The following is a 26,568-nucleotide window of genomic DNA, read 5'->3' on the forward strand; positions in this document are numbered from 1 at the left end:
CTCTGCCACATCCCCTGGGCCCCTGGGGTGTCCCTGGCAGAGCTGTTACCATACAGACCTGGAGCAGCAGTTTGGGACCCTCTGTTTAGGTAGGAGGACAGCAATGTGGCAGAAGCCACCCAATTTACAGCCTCTGTCCTGCCTCTCATCAACTGCTGTGGGATCACAGGCAGCTTTGTTAGTAAAACATGCACAGGAGGTGAGAAAAATTCCTTGTTTATAGGCTGGCATAAAGGAAGATAATTTTTTAATTTTTTTTTTTTAATGGAAGGGGCAGCTGATGATGGAAAATAGGTATTTGTATTGCTGCTGGCTAACCAGAAACTATCTGTGCTGAGATGAGAAGATGGAAGGTTTGCATGGGAGAAGAATGAATTAGCCAAGAATTTTGGGTGTAAGGCAGGCAGGTCTGGTTGTGTTTGGCTGAGGCAATTGTGAAAGGTACTCTGAACTTTAGAGCCACACAAGTCTGGTGTCTCATCTGTCTTCATTTTACTGTTTTATATTTTAAAAATGTTTGCCTGCTGCTCTTCGTTTCTGAGGGTACGTCAACATGTAGTTGGTACAACTCAAGTTGAGGAATTACAGAATTTTCTCTTGTCTTTTTTCATGTCTTCCCTTGCTCAGTTCCTCCCTCTTTCTTTCTGTCCATTTGGTATTCTGTCTCCTCCTCTCAGCTTTCAGTATTTTGTTTTGTCCTCCTCATGTTTCTGTTCTTGGGCTTTTCTAAGCTATTCCTTGTCTTTCAGCCCGCTTTGCTTGTCAGGCTCTGCTAACTTTCTTTTCCTCCCAGTCCAAACCACCATTGAAGAGTGATTTCTGTCTCGGTTGTTTTTCATATCACTCTTATTTTTTGCTGTGCTCAGAGGCTACATTTTAAAGGATGAAAATAAAATGGGACTTTCTGAAGGTAAAACCTAGAATCTGGGGGTTTGTTGCTTTTCACTGACTCTAGTATAACCTCAACTATACTTGATTTGTACAATATCACAATAGTGGTATGTTCAGCTGTTTCTATAATGTTCTATAATAGTAAGGCCCATGTTAATTTTGTTTAAGAAGATTATATAGAGAGTTTCACACAGTTGTACATAATGAAGAGATGCTTAGGAAGTATTGTGAAATTTCAGTATTTGTATGGGTGTTTCCTGTGATCTGAGGACGTGTGAGGCTTGATGTCTGCCTGGCAGTGAGGCCTGTGAATGTGATGTTCTGGCGCTGGGGACAGAAAAAGTGCAGACTTCCATGCTGAAATGAACAAAGCTGTATTCCACAAGTAGGTACAGGTTACTAATGTTGACTTTTAAAAGCAAGTTTGAATGTGTTTGATTTCTGAAAATCCATGCAAGATCCTGGTGTCTAAGTTATGTCTCAACAGCTTGTAATTTGCATCTAATGCTATTTCAGAAATAAACAAAAAATAAATTACAAGACTTAATATGTTAGAAATATTGACAGGAGTACCTAATAATGATGTAGAAGCCTATTATACTTTCTGTGCTTTCTTACTGTTGTTACTTTCATGTAAAATATTGCTTTAAAACTCTGGAAAACAACATCTCTTGCTCTTACATTCAAATTTTCATACATTCTTATGCTTTTATGATACATTCTTATGTACACGAATTGCTCTATGAATGAATTTGAAAGTAAGAAATGTAAATCTGTCATTTAATCGTTATTTAGTGTGCCTTAATATATTAAAAGTGAAAGCATACCAAATAATAATGCGAGCAAGCCACAGTGGTGGTAAGAAGGTTCAGAAATGAGAAGCGATCTAAGCCCTCCTTTGGGTGAAGATCAGAAAACCAGCCTGGTTGCAGACAGCCAGCACGCGGGTTTGCCCAAATGCCCATCTTTCAGGAAGGGACCAGACCCAGGATCTGGTGCTAAATGCCTGATGATGCCTTGGGCCTTTCAAAGGCCAGTGCTGTAGCCTAGTTCACGAGTGACACTAATTTAGTTTTCTGCTCTGCCACAGGACTTCCGTGTGACAGTTGATTCAGGGGTGCGTATCTGACCAGAAACCATTGTTTCTTTCTGTCTTTTCCCCCTCACTCTTTCTCCATCCAGGTGACTGGCTGCTGGAGCCACCCTCAGCCCAACACCCCTTCCAACATGGCCTGCTGCTCTGAGGGGGCGGAGGAAAACCTGGAACAGAGGGAAGGGGCAGAATGCTATTCAGTCATCACTAATTGTGGTGTTTTGTCTCCTTGCACTTGTGCAGGTCCCAGACTCGGAAAGGACCACGTACGCCAGGTTTAAGAGCTCGATTAAGAGGAAGCTGGCGGCCAGGGCGCCGGTGGCGAGCAGCCCTATTGTCACAAGATGGCAGCAGCTGCACGCAAGAGGCAGCACTGAGGGTCTGGCCGGGCCTTGTGCCTCCGGGGTGGCCCAGCACACCAACGCGCCTGGGAAGGCTCCAGGTCAGACAGGGTGCAGAGGAACATTGTGGTACAGAGGATGGCCTCATGGAGGGACTTCTGAAATAACCCAGTGTGGGGAATTAGTGTGAGGCGTGGGTTGGTGTTCCCCCGTGTCCTGCTGTCAGGGGCTGTGGGGATGGCAGCGTGAAGCAGCAGCAGGCTGTGCCGAGCTTCAGAGGTAGAGCAAGCTCAGGGCCAGCATCCTCTGGGCAGGAGGACACTGCGGTCATGAGAGGGCCTCAGGAGGACACTGCGGTCATGAGAGGAAAGGCTTGGCCCGAGGTTCCTGCTCCCTGTGCGCAGACAGGCTAGGGCAGCGGGTCACACAGACAGCTGACATCAGGGGTGGTGGTGAAAGGAATTAGAGACATGAAAGCTTCATCCCCAGCCATGCCATGCCTGTTGCAGACCAGTCTTTTTTCCTCTGTAATGGAGGTCTGTATTGGGCTGGGTTTCATATGCACTGGGCTGTAACAGTGCACAGGGTTAGCTGCTGCGGCTTTATACCTGCAGTGTTAGCAGTAGCTGACAGGAGAGCAGGAGAATTCATATAGACTTTTCTCCTTCACTTCTGCTCCTTTGCCTTACTGCAGACTCAGCCATAACTGCAGCACTTGAACGGGGCTACGTGGCTGGATGTGGTATAGTGTACGCCCACTGAAGGAGAAGCGTGCCCTGTGTTATTGTCTCTTCCTGTGATGTTTAAGGCTTCAGATGTTGACAAAGGCCAAGGAACACTCACACTCAGTTTACTTTAGGAAGAGACTAGATCAGCTTCATAGCATGGATCAAACTTTCTCCATACCCCATCAGAGTTCTGAATAACCAACTCTAGGGGAGGCTGTTTCTCTCCAAATACAGCAGAAAGGTGAAACAAGCCACTCTCTCCTACTTCCATCAGTGCTAGGAGATAGTGGGGAAGTATTTACATGGGGTGTGTAGAAGGGCTTCCTGGAAGATGTAGGGAACTAAAAAGTTCACTTCTTGATTAATAATTAAAATATTTAGAAAGCAAATAAAAGATGCTGTTTAGTGTTCAGGATGTGTTCTGACGATGCCATCCATGCTTGTTGGTCAGAAAGCGCAATTCTGTCTTCTGCCAAGCAGAATACTGTTAATAATACGTGCCCAGCTCTAGGAAACTCAGGTTCTGAAACAACGTGAAGTCTTCCCTGCTTCAGTTTCTAGAACAGAAAGTCCTGCATGCTGTATCCACTGGCAGTGGTGAAAGTCTGTAATGGTTCTGGGGAATCAGATACTGATTTCCTATGGAGTAGAATCTTGTGTAACCTGTCAGTAAATCTAAGGCTGAATATGAGCTACAGTAGTAAACAGGCACACTTTATAAAGGGAATGATCAGTCTGACCTTTTTTAGACATCTCTTTTAGGATAAGATGAATAGTGCTGTAGAAATGTTTTTCTCTTCACTGACAAAAGGAAAGCAGGGTGACTAGTTCAAATGTTGATACTTGCATTGTCCCACTTAGTGTGTCAGATCTGCTTATAGAGTACTGCTACTATGAAATCAGTGCTACTCTGAAACATATTTGGCAAATAACCCTATGTATGGTTTTTAAAGGAATTGTTTCCATTAAAATTGTTTTCCAGTGACACCTCAGATGCCTAAGAAACTCTCCATTGTGAAAACTGTTGTGACTCCACCTAGCAGTCACACTGCAGCAGACTTGGAAGGGAGGAATAGAGGGAGAGCTGAAATGGAAAAGAAACAGGTGAGTAATGCAACATTCAAATGCAGAGGTAGGGTATTTGCTTTCCTGATGTGTTTTTGCAAATTTTTTAAATTTTTTTTTTACCTTATCTTTGGCCTGGAATATATTATGCTGATAGTACCTTATTGACATGGAGAACAGTAAAAAGAAGAGGTCTGTTTAGGTCTGCTAGAGAAATGTCAGAAGTAATTGCTTCATCATTTATTTGATTCGGCTTCTCTCCCCTTCCTCCAGGCTATCATCCTGCAAACTGAAACCGAAACCAACCTAATGAAGCCCTCAAGATATGTTGGTTACCTCTGAGGGAAAACGTATATTTAAAAAATACGCATGAAAAACGTGAATGACTCAGCTTTCCACTTATTTTAATAACCCCTATGTGTGAAGAAGATCACTTCTTCAGTTGTGCAAGGTGTAGCTGTTTGTTTTGTCACATAGACAGAATGAGGTGCTATGAAAAATTTGCCCAAAAGTAGCTTTCTGAGAATAAAATATTTTGTCATGACAATAGGAGGTTAGATTCTTGGCCAAGGCTGAAAGAACACATGGAATCTACCTAACATGAAACATAGACTTCAGATCACCTCCCATTTAGGTGTTGCTTTCTATTGCAGTACACTATATCCCTTAATTTTTCCTAGTGGACACTGACACTTTTTTTTTTTGCCATTATCTATTGCTTTTTGTCATCTTAAATAAACCTATGCTCCAGCCACCCATCTGTTTCTTTTTGCTAACTTCTTGCAAATTGACTTCTCATGTTAAGCATGTTATTATCATAACATTACACTCAGAAATACCTTTCTATTTTAGTGCTGTCTAACTGACTGTTTCTGTATTAAGTTGTAAACTTTTAGTCAGTGACCATGCTTTTTCTTGTGCTTTCCTTTCCTTGATTGCCCCAGTTGCAAGGTCAGTACTGAAGATGCTGATAGCTGTTTTCATGTGATTACTTTTTTGACTACACCTGTTAAGTAAGGTTGCTTCAAAGATGTGTACCCGATAACCTTGCTTATAGTGTGTTATAATCCTTATTGAGATTATTGAGAAGTTTCTGTGAGGGTATCAAGCTCAACTTCTAAGAAAAGGAGGTAGTGTTAGGACAGGTTGGGCTAACAGGCTTGTTGATTCATATCCTCTAATAATTGTACTCTTTGAGAGTCGTTGGATATATGCTTTTACATCATTCTGGAAAACCTGGGCTTCAGGGCAAGCAATTGCCTTTCTAAATAAACAAAATACCCTGGAAAATCCTCCTTTCAACAACAGTGCTCCCGTCATGGTCTGATTGGAAAGTCTGTGAATTTTAGAAGTGTTAAAATACACAACTCAATGGGTGTCGAAGGCTCTGGGGAGAGCCTTATAGCAGCCTTCCAGTACCTAAAGGGGGTCTATAGGAAAGATGGGGAAGGACTCTTTATCAGGGAGTGTAGTGTCAGGATGATGGGTAACGATTTTAGACTGAAAGAGGGTAGATTTGCATTATATATTAGGAAGAAATTCTTCACTGTGATGGCAGTGAGACACTGGAATGGGTTGCCTAGAGAAGCTGTGGATGCCCCATCCCTGGAGGTGTTCAAGGGCAGGCTGGACAGGGCTTTGAGCAACCTGCTCTAGTGGGAGGTGTCTTTGCCCATGACAGGGGGGTGGGACTCAATGATCTTTAAGATCCCTTCCAACTCTAACCATTCTATGATTCTGTGAAAAAGTCTGTCCCTGTCTTTTTTATAAGCCCCCTTTAAGTACTGAAAGGCTGCAATAAGATGTTGCCGGAGCCTTTTCTTCTCCCAGCTGAATAACCTCAGCTACCCCAGCCTGTCCTTACAGGAGAGGTGTTCCATCCTTCTGATCATTTTTGTGGCCCTCTTCTGGACCTATTCCAGCAGGTCCATGCCTTTCTTAATGTTGGGCACTCCAGAGCTGGATCCAGGTGGGGTCTCACAAGAGCAGAATACAGGGGCAGAATCACCTCCCTTGACTTGCTGGTCATGTTTCTTTTGATGCAGCCCAGGATACAGTTGGCTTTCTGGGCTGCAAGCGCACATTGCCGACTCATGTTGAGCTTTTCATCTGCCAGTACCCCCAACTCTTTCTTGGCAGACCTGCTCTGAATCCCTTCATCCCCAAGCCTGTATTGATACTGGGGCTTGCCCCAGCTGCGGTGCAGGACCTGGCACTTGGCCTTGTGGAACCTCCTGAGGTTCACATGGGCCCATTTATCGAGCTTGTCCAGGTCCCTCTGGATGGCATCCCATCCCTCAGGCACGTAAACTGCACCACTCAGCTTGGTGTCATCTGCAAACTTGTTGAGGGTGCACTTGATCCCACTTTTGATGTCATTGATGAAGATATTAAACACTACTCATCCCAGTATGAACCGTGTGTCAGTCTTTCATCTCTATGGTGAAGTTACTTACCTAGAATTAAACTGTAATTTACAAGGAGGAGTTGAGTTAGAACTAAGATATTAGGAATTCTACATCAAGGACCACAACCATTTTCTAAACGTATGACGGGGAGGTCTTTGAGATAACACTGTCGGATGACCAAAACCCAAGTTCTTCCCAAAATGTAAAGAACTTGGAAGTCAGAAAATCTTTTAATCTTAGATATGATAAGAAATGACTATTTAATTTGTGCTGCTTGGTAGCATGAAGGGATGGGGTGCATTGAAAAAAGTAAAATCTTCTCACATTCCAGTGAATGTGTGTGGTCTGAGGTCTCTTTGTGGGCCAAAAGATTACTTCCTTGTATACACAGTTGGTTTTCCACCGAAATATCTGCTCTTATGTTAGGGACACAGACACAGATCCAAGCAATCTGATTAGCTTTCTGCCAGGTTGTCTGTATAAATCACATAGAAAATGCCTCTCAAAGCTGAAGGCCTGGTGTAGAACAGCTGGGATATATAAAATCTATATAAAAAGGAACAATTTTTTTCCAGCTATGTTTTTGTAAGACATTTCTTATCATGATTGGAACAGGGTTTTGAAAAAGTACACTGAGTGTGCTTGGAAGGATAGATTTCACAGACATTGGAGGAAGAACATACTAATTTTGAGTGGCTGGTAAAAACATCAGCTGCATTTTCACCTGATTGCAAATACAGACCAAACAGACAACTGACATCAGAGCATTCAACTCAGGGAACGTTGTGAAGGAATGCATATGAGTAGGGATTGGTGAAGAGATTCATATCCCCTGTGAGGTGATATGAGCCTTTGCCTGAGTCTTGGCTAGAGTCCTAAGCCATTCTTTTTTCTTTTTTTTTTCAAAAAAAAAAGAATCAGGTTCCAATAACAATTCAGATCTGCCTTTTCTTTTCTTTGTCTGCTGCATCATCTGATTCTTTGTCACCCAAGGAAATGATAATGTAATTGAAAACATCTTATTCAGCTGAGACACCTTCCATATATTTTCAGTTTCATGTTGTAATTCTGGTTTAAGGAATGGGATCATGGACTCCAAGCTCTGGGACCCTGTTTTGAGAGAGAACTCTGACATCCAGTAGGTCTCCTGCTGGAATCAATAGCCCTGCTCGTGTATGTACCACACAACTGACCTTCCCTCATAGAGCAAGCCTGAGGCATCAGACTTACAGTTGGCATGCAGAAACATGGCATTGTGTGCTGGTAAAATGAGGCCAAAAGCCAATTTAGAAGAGGAAGAGAGGGCACTAAGGTTTGGCAGGTGATCTGTGGTAGTACCTATAGATGTACAGGGCCTGTGACCTCTTCCACTGGTAAGATGGCCTTGTTCAAACAGCTTTGTTAAACTTTGTCATCATTAGTAGTGAATTGGTGTTTTATGGAAGGAAAGGTGGTGGCTCAAGTTAGAGCATAGGACACCGGTATTCTGTATTTATTACTGATCTCCCATCCAAGACACAAGCTGTTTTGAAGCTTTTATGTAATGAATGTTGAGCCCTTGGATGGCAGTTGTGTTATCCATGATGCTTACATATGTTTTTGACAGATTTATTCATTCAGTCATGTTTTCACTTCTATGTATTTAACAGAAACGTCCTTCTCAGCTTCCACTGGTCCAGGAGGCTGGATATAGCATTGCAAAAAGTGGTGACATGAAGGTCTGTGAAAATACCAATTGCATCTGGAAAGTGCCAGTACCCCCAACTCTTTCTTGGCAGACCTGCTCTGAATCCCTTCATCCCCAAGCCTGTATTGATACTGGGGCTTGCCCCAGCTGCGGTGCAGGACCTGGCACTTGGCCTTGTGGAACCTCCTGAGGTTCACATGGGCCCATTTATCGAGCTTGTCCAGGTCCCTCTGGATGGCATCCCATCCCTCAGGCACGTAAACTGCACCACTCAGCTTGGTGTCATCTGCAAACTTGTTGAGGGTGCACTTGATCCCACTTTTGATGTCATTGATGAAGATATTAAACACTACTCATCCCAATATGAACCGTGTGTCAGTCTTTCATCTCTATGGTGAAGTTACTTACCTAGAATTAAACTGTAATTTACAAGGAGGAGTTGAGTTAGAACTAAGATATTAGGAATTCTACATCAAGGACCACAACCATTTTCTAAACGTATGACGGGGAGGTCTTTGAGATAACACTGTCGGATGACCAAAACCCAAGTTCTTCCCAAAATGTAAAGAACTTGGAAGTCAGAAAATCTTTTAATCTTAGATATGATAAGAAATGACTATTTAATTTGTGCTGCTTGGTAGCATGAAGGGATGGGGTGCATTGAAAAAAGTAAAATCTTCTCACATTCCAGTGAATGTGTGTGGTCTGAGGTCTCTTTGTGGGCCAAAAGATTACTTCCTTGTATACACAGTTGGTTTTCCACCGAAATATCTGCTCTTATGTTAGGGACACAGACACAGATCCAAGCAATCTGATTAGCTTTCTGCCAGGTTGTCTGTATAAATCACATAGAAAATGCCTCTCAAAGCTGAAGGCCTGGTGTAGAACAGCTGGGATATATAAAATCTATATAAAAAGGAACAATTTTTTTCCAGCTATGTTTTTGTAAGACATTTCTTATCATGATTGGAACAGGGTTTTGAAAAAGTACACTGAGTGTGCTTGGAAGGATAGATTTCACAGACATTGGAGGAAGAACATACTAATTTTGAGTGGCTGGTAAAAACATCAGCTGCATTTTCACCTGATTGCAAATACAGACCAAACAGACAACTGACATCAGAGCATTCAACTCAGGGAACGTTGTGAAGGAATGCATATGAGTAGGGATTGGTGAAGAGATTCATATCCCCTGTGAGGTGATATGAGCCTTTGCCTGAGTCTTGGCTAGAGTCCTAAGCCATTCTTTTTTCTTTTTTTTTTCAAAAAAAAAAGAATCAGGTTCCAATAACAATTCAGATCTGCCTTTTCTTTTCTTTGTCTGCTGCATCATCTGATTCTTTGTCACCCAAGGAAATGATAATGTAATTGAAAACATCTTATTCAGCTGAGACACCTTCCATATATTTTCAGTTTCATGTTGTAATTCTGGTTTAAGGAATGGGATCATGGACTCCAAGCTCTGGGACCCTGTTTTGAGAGAGAACTCTGACATCCAGTAGGTCTCCTGCTGGAATCAATAGCCCTGCTCGTGTATGTACCACACAACTGACCTTCCCTCATAGAGCAAGCCTGAGGCATCAGACTTACAGTTGGCATGCAGAAACATGGCATTGTGTGCTGGTAAAATGAGGCCAAAAGCCAATTTAGAAGAGGAAGAGAGGGCACTAAGGTTTGGCAGGTGATCTGTGGTAGTACCTATAGATGTACAGGGCCTGTGACCTCTTCCACTGGTAAGATGGCCTTGTTCAAACAGCTTTGTTAAACTTTGTCATCATTAGTAGTGAATTGGTGTTTTATGGAAGGAAAGGTGGTGGCTCAAGTTAGAGCATAGGACACCGGTATTCTGTATTTATTACTGATCTCCCATCCAAGACACAAGCTGTTTTGAAGCTTTTATGTAATGAATGTTGAGCCCTTGGATGGCAGTTGTGTTATCCATGATGCTTACATATGTTTTTGACAGATTTATTCATTCAGTCATGTTTTCACTTCTATGTATTTAACAGAAACGTCCTTCTCAGCTTCCACTGGTCCAGGAGGCTGGATATAGCATTGCAAAAAGTGGTGACATGAAGGTCTGTGAAAATACCAATTGCATCTGGAAAGGTATGTTCCAATATAGCAAATATTCTCATGTGCACTGAACGGTAAGGTACAGTAGGCTGCATCTGTATTGGAAAAGCAAGTGCATCTTCCTGTTCCAGCAAGTGTTACGGAAGACTGCAGAGTGGCTGAGATCATGCCACTCGGGGCTGCTTCTAGAGTTCCCACTGCCTGTGGAGAGATAGTATTACACCTCTTCCAGTGTGGTATTTTACTTGGATCTCCTTTGGGTCTGATCTGACACATTAATGGCCTGAAAATGTTAGTTTCCTTTCGGCTTTTCAGTTTTAGAATCCTACAAATAACATGGGGTTGTGCTGCAGAATGGGGATGGGATAAGTATTAAATGGACTGTTGGGTACATGGGAGTGCAAGACATGAAGAGGTGGTGGGGTCCTGCTCCTACCTGTAGGGAAAGGTAGCTGGAGCAGACTGTCACTAGTACTGGTGTCATCTACTGGGGAGCTGGTTAGTTCTTTCCAAAAGATATCCTAGGAATGAATGAGCATAAGGGGGTGTGAATCATCAGGCAATTGGAAAACAGGTGGGATGTGAAGAGCTAACTTGTGGAATAATATAGATATTCCCAGTTATTTGTGTGTGAGCCAGTTCATTAAATATCAGACCAATGTTTTGTTGTGTTCTGTCTTGGACAGATGATTTGTTTTGGTGATCTGGCTATGTCTGTGTAGGATGGGTTCTTGCCAGTCAGGGCCTGATTCATGCTCATGTATGACGGTGAAAAACAGCTTCTTTATGAATCTGGAGTTTAGCTCCTGTAGAAAAAGTTCGGGGCTATGTGACAGATTTATATATTCCTTTGTTGCTCCTCTCCAGGCAAATAAGACTCAATTCAGAGCAGTCAATAACAACAGTATAGGGATTAGTCACAGTGTTTTTTTTTTTTTGATGGCAAATTAAGACAGGTATCAGTAATACTGGGTTTTATTCCACCCACCTGCTTGTTGAACAAGTGGTGTGGTGTGACAATACTGACTTTATACCACTTCCTGAGTCTCATTTTGAGAAGTGAGAGCTGAACTCCTACCATGTCAGTGATATCTACTAGTAACCAGGCAAAACAACAGAAAATGGTATAATGAAGCTTAATTTCCACTAATTAAAAAGCCCATTATGCGCATTCATATGTCTATGAAGTATGTGAATAGAGCTGAAAGCGCGATCAGTATGAATTCAGGGTAGATGAATTACTCATGAGAGAAGAGAAATCTGAAATGAGTTACAGAGATGATTTTATTGTTTATATCTCACCGCTTAATACCAGCTACCAATGTTAAAGAAGAAAAACATTTTCAGAGTGTTTCAGAAGTATTGCCATTCATCCAATGGTTACAATTAAATGTCTTAGTTTTCCTGAATTATCTTACTTGGCTGGGTTCAGAAAGGTTTGGTAAAGTTTTCAAAAAATAACAAAAATCTAGATACAAGAAATGCAGATTTTTCTATACAGAGAAATCTCATTTCAGTAATATTAAACTATTTTAGGGTTAAAATGCAGTGTTATATCAGGTATATCAGTATCAGGGGGGTCTGAGAAAGTCATTCCTGCAAGCCTACTTGATTATTTAATGGCACAAAATTTTAGATACAGAAGAAAATCACTGTGGCCTGCTGCTTGCTTATCTTTATTGACTTGTCATTATTTGGTGAGAGAAGGGGTACCATAGCTGAGAGGGGAAACATTTGTTGTCCAGCAGAAATGAATTCTGGATTAGGGGGGAAGATTGAGGACAGTGTAGGGAAGGACTGTGTGAAATAAGTTCTCCACAATTTGTCATTGGACTTCCATATGGGATGTCTATGTGTGTATTTAAGTTACAGAGTACAAAAACTTTGTCAGTGTTGGATTTTTTTTTAACAGAGCAAGTTAGTTATAACGGTAAATAATGTCTTCTGCCCCTGAAATTTTTGATACTCATTCTACATACTCCTCTCTGGAGAATAATTCAAGAAGTCAAAACACAGAGAAGAGCACAGAAACATGGATCTTCAGCTTTCTGCTCTGCATGTTACATCAAGATAGTTTCTTACACGTAAAAATCTAGCATTCATAGTGCTAATGATCTGACTTTTTTTCTATGATATTTAGGAGTCCTTGCAGCATAATGTAGACAATGACCACAAAGGATGACTCTTCTGCTTGCTCATACTTGTATTTGCTTTTGTTTCTCACTTATGCATTGTCACAAGCTGTGTGTTGATTTAAAAACCTTTTCCTGTGGTTAGATATTGATGGGGGAGACCTTTTGGTGGGAAATTAACACAAGAAGGCAGAGAAGTTAATTGCTGTATGAGGCGGTTTTGAAGTGGGAGAGCACGTATGAAATATTCTGTTACTAACAACTTTTGACAGAAAACTAAGGTGAAAAAGATAAAAACCAACATGGTCTGTATTGAGCTGTAGTACAATTTAAACAAAATATAGTGGACTGTATTCTCCGTTCTAGCTGAGTAAATCCATGGAGGTTTGAAAGAGGTGGTAGACAGTGGCTTTCAGCAAGTTTAATGTCTCTAGTGTTTTGAGCCGACTCCAGGATAAATTAAACCCTTCTGGCCTCCTCTGACCATGGAGAGACAAATATGGTGAGAATGTGAAAGGCTTAGGCCCAAGAAAAACTGGTGATGTTTTGCATTACTGATTTACATGTGATGAATCTTCAAATACAGGATGCCGAGAGGGTACCCAGAATGAGTTCAGAGCTGCTACCATCATGAAGCCTTCCATACCATTGGATCCAGAAGTGAGGGTTCATATTACTGGCTTGCGCAATGATTACTGTAAGTTTATTTCTCCTGTGTGGTGGTTTTTACAGAGATGCTTCAAGAAAGAATGTGAAGGTCTGTCTCCTTCACATAAAGTGGAAACTCTGCAGGACATATGCATGATGTCATTTTTCTTATAAGGATACATCTTTGAAAACTGCTTGCCCCAGGATGGAGACATGAGTAATCAAATCCTAGAATCACTACTACTTAACTCTCATGCAGTTTCCTTCAGCTATAGAGCTCAATACAACTTTCAAATCAAACCAATATACTTACCTCTGCTTAATTAAGTTATACGTTTCAGCTATCAGCCTTGGATATCTAGATGCCAGTCAACACATCAGCAGCTTGATTGAGCAGACTTTGAAATATCTTATTTTGAGAGACATCAATGACATTTTTTATGGTTTGTGTGGTAGATACCTTCTGAACTAATTTCTGACTTATGTCTTTGGTGGTATGCAGGCAAAAATTAAACATGCACAAGATGAACACACGTGGATCTGTGATCTACAGCAGCAAATAATATGTTTTAACACTGATAAGATTAACAAACAGCTGTATATGTGCAAGTGTGCATAAGTGTCTCTGTGGAGTTTTTTTCAACATATCCTTGCAAATGTTCCTGTATACCTATGAACAGGACAAGGGTTTGTTTGTATGATTTACACTGATTGTGAACAAGGTATGTCCTGACACTCACAGCACTAATATAAGTCTTTGGAAGTGATTTTGTAATATTTATTTCTGGCTGCAACAACCAGGACTGTAGTGAAACAGCTCACTGACGGATTCAGGTGTTCTTCAGAGTGATTTTAGTTATGAAAATATGATGTCAGACCTTGGCCTGTGGTAACAATCCTTTGTGTTTCAGTGATCATGCAAAATGACTTTTTAGCTGTCCTAAACGGGCAGCTGAGGATTTCCCTTGACTGATGGGAGAATATCCTGGGTTGGTATTAGTTGTTGTATACCAGCTTCTGGCCTACTTGACATAGCTGGCTGTTCTGGAGCTAATTGCTGTAGTAACTTGCTTTGCCAGGGTCTGCAAGTACAATGCACCCAGCATCAGGGGCAGTGGAAACAGTATTATTACAGCATATGCTTGCTGAGCAAGCTCTGAATGTGAGGAGCAAAATTAACCTAATTCCTTTCTGAATTTTTTTCCTATCCCATGCAGGGTAAATGTTATCATTAGCCTGAAGAGGTAGGACAGACTGTAGCATATAGACTCCCTCCTATGTCAAGACCTTGGTTTGTTAGAGATACTTTCCTTTATGTAGGAGGAACACTTGCTAGTAGTGGTTTCAAGGAAGCATTCCCTTGAAGGTTATCCATAGCTATTAAAAAAATTATTCCTCTCTCCCCCAAACCATAATCCCCCTCACACCATGCTATTACGTACAACTTTTTTTGCAGTAATTTTTAGTAGCTTTCTTCTAGATCTAAACATACTGGACTGGAGCCTTGAAAATCTCATTGCTATTGCTGTAGGACCTGCTGCACACATCCGGAATGGAGAAACTCTTCAAGCCATTGAAAGCATTGATTTGAATTCCAGTTCCAAATACATTTCATCTCTGGCTTGGATAAAAGAAGGAACTTGCCTTGCAGTTGGCACCAGTGATGGAGAAGTGCAAGTACTAGATAATTTACTTTTTTTAGTCTTTCTCCATTTTTAGCTAACATGGCTTCAAGACAACTTGATTCTGACTTTTTTTAAGGAAAGGAATGAAAAAGATTGTCTAAACTACAGAATAACTCTGCTGAAGACAATATATAGCACTTCCCTGTATCATGCTGCACCTTGCTGAATGGCTTAGCAATACCCAGTGTTATCTATATGTAATGGAACCTCTGAAGCCACTAAAAAGCTGATGACTGAATTAATGGTTCAGTTGTCCAGAAACAATCAGATTTTTTTCCACCTGTAAGAGGAATTCTTAAATTAAGTTGTTTTACTCAGCACAGGTTATTTTTTCTTGTATCTGTCTTGCTAAGATCACTGTAGTGATCAGTGCTTTGAGAACTCAAGCCAAAACTCTCCTTATGGATTCACACACAAGAATTTTACTTCAGTGTGATTGTACACGTACCCCTCAGCCTGATGTTATGGGACAGTCCAATTATCAAAAGATTTCTGTGGGACTTTGGCTGAGATGCTAGATAATACAGGGACCTACCTGCTGCAGTTCTGAGTCAGCTATCTGAAAGTTCTGAAGGCCACTGCATTCAAGTATGAAAATTTTTGGTTTTGTTGTTGTTAAATTTGTATTTCTTGGTTTTTTTTTTTTTTTTTTGATTGGCAGCTGTGGGATATTGAAACCAAAAAGAGACTCAGAAATATGTTTGGTCACCTGTCTGTAGTTGGAGCTCTGAGCTGGAATCATTATATTCTGAGCAGGTGAGTGATATAGTGTATTCCCAGAAAAAGTCCATCTGCTTTTAGTTAGATAAATGTCCCATTCATTTTTGCTGTTTTCATTGGCTTTGCTCAAAGGTTACTTACCCTGTTCCTGTACTTATCAGCCATCTCAGAAATCACATGTAGATTTACTGTATGGCAGGAAAGCAGCCAAAGGGGATTTAGCCTGCCTCTTTAGTCTCTGTTTCTCACTATTCTTCCGGAAAGCTGTCACCACTTGCAGAATTTCACTAGAATGTGGAGGCTGTGGCTCTGTTTTTTGTGCAAAGCCTGAGCTTGAAATCTGTTGTCTCCAGTGGGTCAGGACTCCAAAAATCATAGTCTGTCTGGTGCTGGGGAGAGGGCATGTAATTTAGACTGCCCCTCCATTGATACCAAGATTGCATCTGTCTTTTCAGATGCACAGAGAAGCACAGCTGTTAGACTTGTACATCTCTGTATCTACAAGGGAAGGCCAGCTCATTGTTATCCACAACTAAAGAAGACTGAAGTGTGTGACCTTTGCTTTGCCGAGGGTGAATTTTAGACTAGCTGGTGAATATTTTATATTTAGGAACCATTTCAATATGGGAACTCAGATGAGAAAGATCAAATGTACTCTTTTGTGCTGTTTTTCCTCCCACTTTCAGATATTTGACTAGGGCTTGAAGGTACAGAGGAGATATTTGTATATGATGGATGCTTCTGCGATTTTAAAATCATGTGTTAGTCTTCTATTAAGGATGGACTGACCTAATTATTGAATTCAAAATGAAACTAGTATCTCTGAATAGGAACACTAGAGGTAGTTTTATTCTGGTTTGATAAGATGCTGTGTCTTTCGATTCTGTTAGGTCTGCTGGCTGGAGTGAGGCACAAGGATACCAGCGAAACAAGCAGTTAATAAAATGCAGTGGCTTGAGTAGGTACCCTGGGTGGGTTAAGTTACAAGGATGCAGCTAGAACATCCTGCCAATGCCAAGTGGCATAACCTTATAACAGTGAGCATTAGTTTCAATTTGCATTTCAGTTTTGCTAAAGGAGTGAAAACAACAGGAACTCAAATTACAGATCTTTCTGAGTAGAAATTTATTATAAAAATCATCATGGACCTGTAAACTACAGTTATGGTTGACAGATTAGGTAGAGACAATATTTATTTCTCCTGCTAGGTTTGAAACCAGTTCATTTAAAATTGGAGCAGAGTTAAAGTGTCTGTGTAAGTAGAAAAAAGATATGGAGTTAATATTTGTTGCTATTAAAATAAGAGCAGCATTCTTACTGTAAACTTTACTGTGGACAATTGGTACTTTGGGATTGCGTACTAATCTCTGTAGTTAAAATGAGTCCAACACCACATCATCATGAACCTCTAAGTAAATTTCAGTACCATAAATTAACCCATCACAAAAATTTTGCTGGCTTCTCTTGGTCTTTAGCAAAACAGATGCCATCTTCTACATCAAAAGCAAATGATTTGGATTTCTTTTTATGCCAAATAGGAAAATGTCCTTTCAGCCAGGCTTCTTGGGAAACTAGTTCCTTCCCGTTCACACGAATAGATTCCCTGAAAAACTTAATATGGCCAACACTGGCAATTCAATTTTTTTTCTCTTGGCTAGATTTTCTGCTTATAATTTAGTAGGAAAGATCTATATAAATCTTCAGGAGGCAAACGATGATGCCTTTGCATATAATGCACATATCCCATGTACCTTCATAGGTATTTGCCATAAAGATGTGCCTGGTTGTGCACTGCTTGGTTGGAATCTTTCTTGCCTTTGTGATCTTCAAGAGCTTGTCAAATCCCTGATATAAGCACAATAAAATGGTGTTTCTTGCAGTCAGTCAGTTTTGTGTGTACATTTTTAGAGCTTCCCAATCACTTAACTTGTGTCTGAAAAAACTTTAAGAGCCAGTATGGCAAAGTCTCCAGACATTATTGCCTTAAATAATCTATTGCAGTAATGTAAGATATCTGTTTCTCAGATACACAGAAAGATAATATTGGAATTGCTGATGTTTTCAGTGTCACCAGAATAGTTGGAAATGTGAATTTCAGCAGGAAGTTCTTCTGTTTTGTCATAGGTTTAATGCAGGTAATATTCTTAGAAAAACAGGAAAAGAAAATGTGCTGCAGGGTATTTTCAGTATTTTCAGTTCAACTGTATTGATGTGTGAAACCCATATTCAGGAGCTAAACTGTAACAGTAGCTGTGATTCCAGGCAGGGTATTTCTTCCTTCTTTGGTAGGCTAATAATACTGGCTGTAGAACCAGGCATCCGTTTCCTAACAGGCAATTATTGCAACTGTGTCAAGTTATGCAGGTTTTCCTTAATCCTGAAAGTGGGAGCGAGAAAGGGGACAAGTGAAGGGACAGAACCAGAGAACCACACTAGTAAGGCCTTTCCTAGAGCAATGCAGTTTTACACTGCCTCTTTGTTGGGTATGGAGTCACATCGCCTTTTCAAAAATCATCTTGCAAAACTATTTTTCATGAAGAACAGGAAAGAATTTACATTAAATGGCTTGGGAGTTGGACAGGGCGCAGAATAGATATTCTGCCTGGCTTGAATTGCGCAGCTGCTTGACTCCTTTCTGTTGTCAGCCACTGCTGCATTCAGGGCGTGCTTTTGATAGTTGGTCTGTGTTTCCTTTTACTGAAATACTGTTGTTCTGCAGACACGTTTCACTCTGATGTGGTCTGCTTCTGAAACCACTGAAGAAACAGCGTGATGATGTAGCTTGCCTTTAACATTCAACCCATGCTGTCTGTTTTCATCTACAGTGGTTCACGACTGGGATCAATTCATCACCACGATGTTCGGGTTGCTCAGCACCACGTTGGAACTCTTTGCCAAAACAAACAGAGCATTTGCAGCCTGAAATGGTCACTAACTGACCAGTGGCTGGCAAGTGGGTCTAGTGGTGGTATGTTGAATATCTGGCCTAGTGACCCTGGTGTGAAATTGCAGTCACAGCCACTGAAAACCATACCTCATTCCTCAGCAGTTAAGGTATATTAAGAAGGAATGTCTGCTTTTCTATATTTGTTCCCATGAAATCACATAGTTTGGTGGACAGGTAGGGAATTTTTCAAATTATCTCATTGATCTCTACTAGTTTCTTCTCCCCTGACTGTAATTTTAAGACCAGTTCTCATTCCAAGTCACAGATAAGTTTGCCAGTGCTTTGATCAGGAAATTTTACTGGATTAGTAGGCCTTTGCAAATATAATGCCAAATAGAAATAAAATTTAGAGCCTTCTTCTCTGTTTTGTAACAGAGTTTGTTTTGGTGGCACAATGCTTACAAGCTAACAAGCAAGATCTTTCAATTTTTGGAGTTTTGGAAAATTCTGTCTGCTGAATTTTTTTTAAAATATGAGGTTTCTTTTGCCTTCCTGCCCGTAATTTCATGTCATTACTGGTAGCAAAGAGTCCAAAGTAGGAAACTGGAAATGGGACGATTTAGATTCTTCATCTTTATGAATTCCCAGACTGTGTGGGAGAGAGGACAGGTATCAGCAATAAAAGGCAGAGGAATCCAGCATTTATAAGCTGTTTATCCTCCTGGAAAAATCTGGGGCTGGCCTGAAGAGCTGGTGTTAAAGGGTCAGAGGAGATTATTGAAATAGGTGGAATTCAGTTCTTAGTAGCTTTCTTCATAGTCTAAGCCTTAGGCATATCGTTGAAATGTCTCAGAAGAAACCATATCTCTTGTAAGCCCTGTTAGTCACAGCGCGGAGGCTTCTGCAATGGCTTGGCTTAGGCAGTAAGACACTATCCTGCTGGATTCTTCTGGTACTGAGGCATGAATCTGTGGCTTGTGAGAGGTAGGCAGAGAAACTGGAGTTTTATGGGCATATCTGTGACAGAACAGGCTACTGTGAAGTAATGGTATAGGAAGCAGTATTTGGAGTTATGGCATTCTATATTGCTGTGTATGTATGGAGAAAGAGCATGGTGTAGGGTGAAAAAAGCCAAAGATACATTCTAGGTGCTTGGTGCAGTTAATTTTTCCATCTAAGTTTTAAGGCAGAATCTACTCTGTTTTTTTCAGCTATCCTTCTTGTCTGCTCTGGCATCTATTTTCTCTTTTTTTTTAGGCTATGAACTGGTGTCCTTGGCAGTCCAGAGTCCTTGCTACAGGAGGTGGAATGAAAGATGGGATTTTGCGTGTCTGGGACATAAATCGTGAGAAAATCATCCAGAGTGTAGCTACAGATTCTCAGGTGAAATGATGAAATGTCTGCATACTTAGGCTATGCCCTTCTTGTGTAACTGTGCTCATTTGGCAAGCTCTCACTGACTTCGAGGGTGGTTCTGCAGTCAGAGGAACAGCAGGATTTTCTCTGGATGTGCAGTTGTGCTACATTCGGCACTGCAGTGTGTGATCGGACTCAGAAGCAGTTTGTTGTTTCTCCTTCACCACTTCTGTCTGACACAGAAGTGATTGAAGAGGAGGTGGTCTTCCGGCCAGACACTTTTCATCATCTTTTCCTTATTGGCAATAATAGCTTTGGCCAAAACTCTTGATGTGGAGAGAATGTTGAGGGGGAGGGAAAATTCCCAGATTGCTGGGGTGAGAAGAGGTGTAAGAGTCAGAGGGCAAACATCTGTCTCTGGAGTTTGAATATTAGGAGAGAGAGGAACAGATTTTCAGCTGGAGTAAAGCAGCATAGCTGTTGATTTTCCTGGAGCTATTACAGCTTAGCTGAGGATGTGTTTGAAGGGCTTTGGTTTTATACTGATAGGCTGTTGTCAGTTTAGATAGGACAGTAAAGCAACTGCACTTTGAAGCGTTGTAAGGAACGAAGTGATCCTTCTAAATAAGCAAATATTCCAATGTGACTATTTCTCAGTAGCTTGTTTAAAAATCTACTGAATGGTGCATGTTAGCCCTTTCTGAAAACTAAAGCAGAATTTTAAATTGCAATAGATTTGTTCCTTGCTCTGGTTACCCAAAACCAGCGAACTGATGACTGGACAAGGCCTTCCCGGAAACAAGGTGAAAATATGGAAGTATCCCATGCTTATGAATTCATCTGAACTCTATGGCAAGTATTCCAGTTAATAGTTTAAACTAGTTCAGTTAACTGCCTGTCTAAATCAGTGTGTTTTTGCAAGTGCATACCTTATGCATTTACGTAAGATAGAGTTGAAAGAACAGTCACCTACACATCGTCTCTCTGCCTACACACATACATTCATGCACACAATCGTGGTGCACGGGGTTGTAAAGGTTGACTTATTAAGATAATAGCATAAGTTGCATCTGTAAAATTCCTTGATTTTAATGATGGGATTCTTCCCGATAACATCTAAGGCCATCCCAGCTGCAGGTTGTGTATTTCCACTTCTCCCTAAGGCTTACTTATCATGGACTGAGTGTGCTGATGTCACGTTGCTTCCAATATATTCTTCTATGTCCTTCTAGATAACTCAGTGGCTCTTCAGTTTTGTAGCTCATCATGGAAGGATACTGAATCAGTTTCCTAATGATATTTGAAATAAATCTCTCTATGTTATTTAGAGCTGTCTGGGGTTTAATGAATGGTTTTAGCTGTGGAGCAATGCAGTGCAGCGTGTTTCCCTTGTACTGTGCTGACAGAGGATGTGGAGTTTCCTTGCTGCTCTGTGTTGGTCCATGGAGCTGTAGAGCTACACGACACATCAAAGTTTTTCCTTGCTGTTAAGCCTTCTTGTTTCTGATGCTTGCTGTCACTCTTAACCATTAGAGTTAATGGTTAATTAAACTACACTTGTTTCAGTGTTAACTGAAGTGACCCAATAGAAGCATCTCAAGTTAAAAGAAAAACCAAATTATTTGCACATTGGCTGAATTTTCACAAGTATGGTTGTTTTTTCACACTTGCTGACAAAATGTGGCTGAAGAAGCTTTGTACTTTGAACCTAACAGCTGATAAAAACAAAACAAAAAAACCACCAAACAACAAAAAACCAACAAAAAAGCAACAACACACACAACACCCCACCACATCACACCCGCCACAAACCACTTGGGCACTAGAGCATGCCCTGGAGAGCCATGTCAAGTTTCTTAATACCTCCAGTGATGGTGACTCCCTGGGCAGGCTGTTTCAGTGCCTGACCACTCTCTCAGTAAAGTAATTCTTCCTAATATCTAATCTAATCCTCCCCTGCCACAACTTCCGACCATTTCCTCTGGTCCTGTCATTATTCCCTTGGGAAAAGAGGCCAACACCCACCTCTCTACAACCTCCTTTGAGGTCGTTGTAAAGTGCAATGAGGTCCCCCCTCAGCCTCCTCCAAACTAAACATGCCCAGTTCCCTCAGCCTCTCCTCATATGATTTGTTCTCCAGACCCCTCACCAGCTTGGTGGCTCTCCTCTGGACATGCTCCAGCAGCTCAATGTCCTTCCTGTAGTGAGGGGCCCAGAACTGAACACAGCACTGGAGATGAGGCCTCACCAGTGCCCAGTACAGAGGCACCATCACTGCCCTAGTCCTGCTGGCCACGCTGCTCCTGATATAGGCCAGGATGCTGTTGGCCTTCTTGGCCACCTGGGCACACTGCTGGATCATGTTAAGCCAGTTGTCCACCAACACCCCCAGGTCCTTTTCTGCTGGGCAGCTCCAGCCACTCTTCCCCAAGCCTGTAGCGTTGCCTGGGGTTGTTGTGACATGGCCATGTCCTGCGACGTTCTGAGAAATAATCTGGAAAGTGACAGGATAATTAGTCTTAACTACTGTAGCCTGTAGCTTGAGGTTTCTCAGATCTTTGTAAGTCTTGAATTTACTGTTTGAAATGAGACTAGATCTACTCTTACCTTTGAGAATACAGTGTACAGTTACCATATAAGTCAAATGCTTTGGTAATTTGGTGAAGCTGGAGGGTTACTTATCATCCTGTTTCATATTCAATTTACTTGTCTGCAAAAGAAACTAATTTTCATAAACAAAAAGACCAGGAAATGGTTACACAGATATACTCCTGCTTGTGAAGACTCTTATTACCTTACTAGAGACAATTGAATATTGGAAGAAATTATTAACGTCTCAAAATATGTTCAGAAAAAATACTGTGATGGATGTGATTGTGAGATGGCTCTAAATCAGCCTCATCAACCCTTAACCACATGAGTTTTACACTCAAAGAAATTAACAAACAAGCAGTAACTGAATCTCATTGTTTTATCCTCCTAAATGCTGAAGGCCTCAGCTGACAATGAAGCACTGTCAACTACTGTTGAGTACTTTAGTAATTGAGGCTCCCCATTACTGGGTCTATTCAGAACAGAGTAACAGCTGAAAGATACTAACCTTTTTATAGCACTGAGCCCACTTGTGAGATACTTCTGATAGAACTATTAGAGTAATTTACTAGAAAAAAAGATTCATTTTCGATGTAAATGCCCTCCCCTTAGAAAAGCTGTTGTGGATCAAAGAAAACATACAAGCAAAAAAAAATGTAATTATTAAAACTTATCCGAATGTGATCTTGAAACAGTGAAATAAAACCCCAACCCTCTCCACTCAGAAAACATGGAAATGGATAATTTAAACTTTTCTGATTTCTCCCTATTCCCCTTCCTGTCTTTTTGACTGAAACTATTCACCAGATTTCAGTCAGTATTGTGGATAGTTTTGGATACTTCCAAAGACTACATGTCCAGCTCTTTCTTCAGAGTTGTTACAGACACAGAATGGAGACAGTGTAAATAATTTACTGGGTTGTAAACTCATGATCTTAAATATTGACAAAAGATCATGTACATTTCAATAACCTGAGAAGTAGCAAAGCCTGCAAATTAATCTCTGCTGAAATAATTTGGTGGTGTTGTCAAAATTCTAGTCACCAAGTTTAGGTGGGACACATGCTACTCAGCACCAGGACAGCAGGTATTTGCTTTTTGTCACAGTGGCTCCAGAGAGCTATTGTAGCAGCTTCTCAAAGTTAAGGCAGGCTGTCCACCTACAGCAGTCCTATGGATCTTCGTCAGGTGTCATTGTGATAAGTACCACAGTTCAGAGGGCTTTACAGTTCCTCACATGTTTATCCTCGTAATATTATTTTAAGCTAGAGAAGTGGTCATGGAGAACTCAGATAAAGATGATGTCCCATGAGAGGACATGCACTTACATTCATTCAAGTTGGTCACCCAAGACTTCCTTCATACATTGACACTTCCTTTTAGGATGTGGTTCATCTGGTCTGTTTAAGAAGAGAGACACCATGTCTCAGAATCTTCTTTTCTCCCTCTTAGATTAGCTCAGCTATATGTTTGTCAGTAACTCACCCAACCAGAGAAACTAATGGCCTGTAATTCAAAGTAAAAAGGCTTCTAATTTCTCATGTCCCTTTTTGCCTAAAAACCTCAATGGTTTGCTTAGCATTGACATTGTGCTAGATGATACAGGAGAGCAGAAGTAAATACATGTCTCAACAGTCTCAGTTTAATACTAGACTCTTTCTGCCTTCAGTACAATCTCAGTTGCTTTTACTGAGGGAGTTATTTGAATAACTAGGTTAATGGGTTTTCTGTGTTCTTTGTGCTGCTAGACTGGGGTAGCTTCTGCCTTCAGTGTCTGGCTCCCAAAGTTTATTACAACCAGAGACAAACTCAATATACAATTCCAATAAATTATTCAGTGGGATCACTGTTAAAAGATATCCTTAACAGTAATAACTGAGCAGCTGGAGACACTATCTCATGATTGTTGGATCAGCTGCAAACTGTCTGCAAGGCATGTGCAGCCAGATGGGAAAGCTCAGCAGTGAGACACATTACCAAACACAGATGGGACTGATGTTGTAAATGCAGTGGAGAATCGGGAGTTCAGGTTCAATGTTCTCCTTTGACAGAAGTGTCTTCTCAATGTGGTGCAGCCCTGGCAGTTAAAGCCTGGTCCTGGGTAGGAAAATACTGCCTTCAGCAATTTCTTAATGTGAAAATAATCTATAGATAGTGCTAGCTACCCACATCCTATGCAGCATTTTCAGCTGCTATAGTAAAAGTGGAACAAGCCGTGCTGTAGATGGGGATGGTGAAAGTGATTGGCATAATCAGTGTAGAATTGTGATGTATCTTTGCATTTATTTTACAGGTCACAAAGGGAGAGTCCTGCATATAGCCCTGAGCCCAGACCAGAGCAGGCTCTTTTCTGTTGCGGCCGATGGGATAGCTTGTCTGTGGAAATACCATGAGTCTGGGGAGAGCAAGAACAGCAGCAAGGCTTTTTCTAATGGTTATCATAGCTCATTCTTGTGACTTCTTTTCCTTGAAAGCGAGTGATTAGCCCATTCAATAATGTCAAAATATGTGTGTGTCTTCCATTGAAAACATGGCAAAAGATAGATAGTACAATTTTTTCAAGAGAAAGCAATTTTCCCGGTCAGTCTGTCATATCAAATATTAGTACATCATCTTACTCTAGAGGAAATATATTCTAATTCTGAAGAGTAATACCATATTTATTTTCATTAAACTAGCATAGATGGAATCCACTTTGTGTAAAGTGCCAGCACAAAGTTGTAGGTCCTGCATTTAGCTATGATTCTTGTAAGTCATTTTACATCATGTTAGCATCCCCATTGGGAATCACATGCCAATTTGTGTAAATTGCCTTGAATCATTCAAAGGCTAGGATCAGCAGACATCAGTCCAGGGTTCTGTGCTGTTCTATATATCACACAGATCACGGTGCAGAGTCTGTCTAAATATTTCTAGGGATCTATGTTAAATATATAACTGTAAATAAATAGAAATGATTTTTTGGGAATTCTTTATTGTTTCTGTAATAGTAATGATGGCTAGCTTAATTAGAAAACTGTCTTGGATTTTGAATTGTTTCCTTAACTTAAACCCACCTACTATGTTTGGTAATGATTGCAAAAATAAATTTTTGTAAATATAAATAATTATGTAATCAACTGGTTAATAAGCTGGATGGACATAGTCAAAGAAGCGTGCTGTTAGAATCAAACACAATGGTTCATTCATTCCTTAAGGGTAACAGTTTAAATCTGGGTGTTGGCAAAACTGGCAGCTGTCACCCTCTTATGAATTTTATTTAGTGCTCACAAGGACCAAATGTCTTGGAATTTAACAGAATCTTGCCTGTGTAAGACATGTGCACTGTCGACAGCTAAGTTAGGATGTCGGGATTGGTCTTCAGATACTGCTCAGTAGTGCTATTCAAAAAACATGTTCTATCCACAAACATCTTTGGAGCTTTACTTCCATTGTTACGAATGAAGAGAGGCAGAGGGTAAGGATTCACTCTTGCATTTGTATATTTAAACCCCTGTGATCTCAGAAACTCATGTTGGTTTTTTTTTTTGGTTTTGTTTTTTTCTTTTTTCTGCTGGAAATTATTTAGAATATTTCCTGTAGCTGGGGGAGATTGGGGGATTAGGGGAGTAGAGTGGTGTTAGCCCATGGAAAATTAAGCTGTGATCAAATGCATAAAAAGAGATAGGCAAAGAGGCAAAGTTAATGGGGGCACAAGTATCTCTGGAAATGAATGTGAAACTGTCATGTCTTTAGTTCTCATCATTTTCAAAACCTCATCTTCTGTTCATAAATCACGTGGTTGCTAACTTTAGATCTGGCAGGTTGAGACCACTCATCTTTTTTACCCAGTAATATGTTAACTTACAATAAATCTGCCGCTAAACTGCTGGTTTCTGATGTCATCTCATGTGGTCTTCAGAATGGGTTAGAAAATGGGAACGTTGTTGAGAAATGACTGCCAAGAAGCATATGTCTAAGAATGGGTAATAACTTGTACTGTGCCTGTCTTCTCATATGAGCATGTTTGTTGCAGCAGATTTTATCAAACATTTAGAATCAGATTTAAATATTCAAAATAGTATTTTCAATGAAGTTTTTTTAAATGTAAAAAAGATTTTTTTTCTCTTTTTGATGGGGAAAAAAAAGCAGTGGAATTAGTCTCTTTACTCATATATTTTTTGTATTCTCCCAAAATTTCTCTCTTTCCTTTGATGGTACCTAAATGGTATTGGTTTACCAAATACAGGATAACACAGGATGGGGGGGCTGTAGTAGGG

General features: G+C 40.7%; 1 protein-coding gene across 1 annotated transcript; it reads left to right on the plus strand.

Moving 5' to 3' along the window:
- Nucleotides 1-103: 103 nt before the first annotated feature.
- On the plus strand, nucleotides 104-24,766 carry CDC20B (cell division cycle 20B). The gene is made up of 11 exons (XM_014964853.1): nucleotides 104-199; nucleotides 2,228-2,426; nucleotides 4,036-4,157; nucleotides 10,223-10,322; nucleotides 13,008-13,118; nucleotides 14,550-14,746; nucleotides 15,416-15,510; nucleotides 18,300-18,528; nucleotides 19,619-19,744; nucleotides 20,452-20,569; nucleotides 24,603-24,766. The coding sequence occupies exons 1-11, from the start codon at nucleotides 104-106 to the stop codon at nucleotides 24,764-24,766; spliced, it is 1,557 nt and encodes a 518-aa protein (XP_014820339.1).
- Nucleotides 24,767-26,568: the final 1,802 nt, after the last annotated feature.

Source organism: Calidris pugnax, unplaced genomic scaffold, assembly GCF_001431845.1.
Source record: "Calidris pugnax isolate Ruff unplaced genomic scaffold, ASM143184v1 scaffold273, whole genome shotgun sequence".
Classification (NCBI taxonomy): Eukaryota; Metazoa; Chordata; class Aves; order Charadriiformes; family Scolopacidae; genus Calidris; species Calidris pugnax.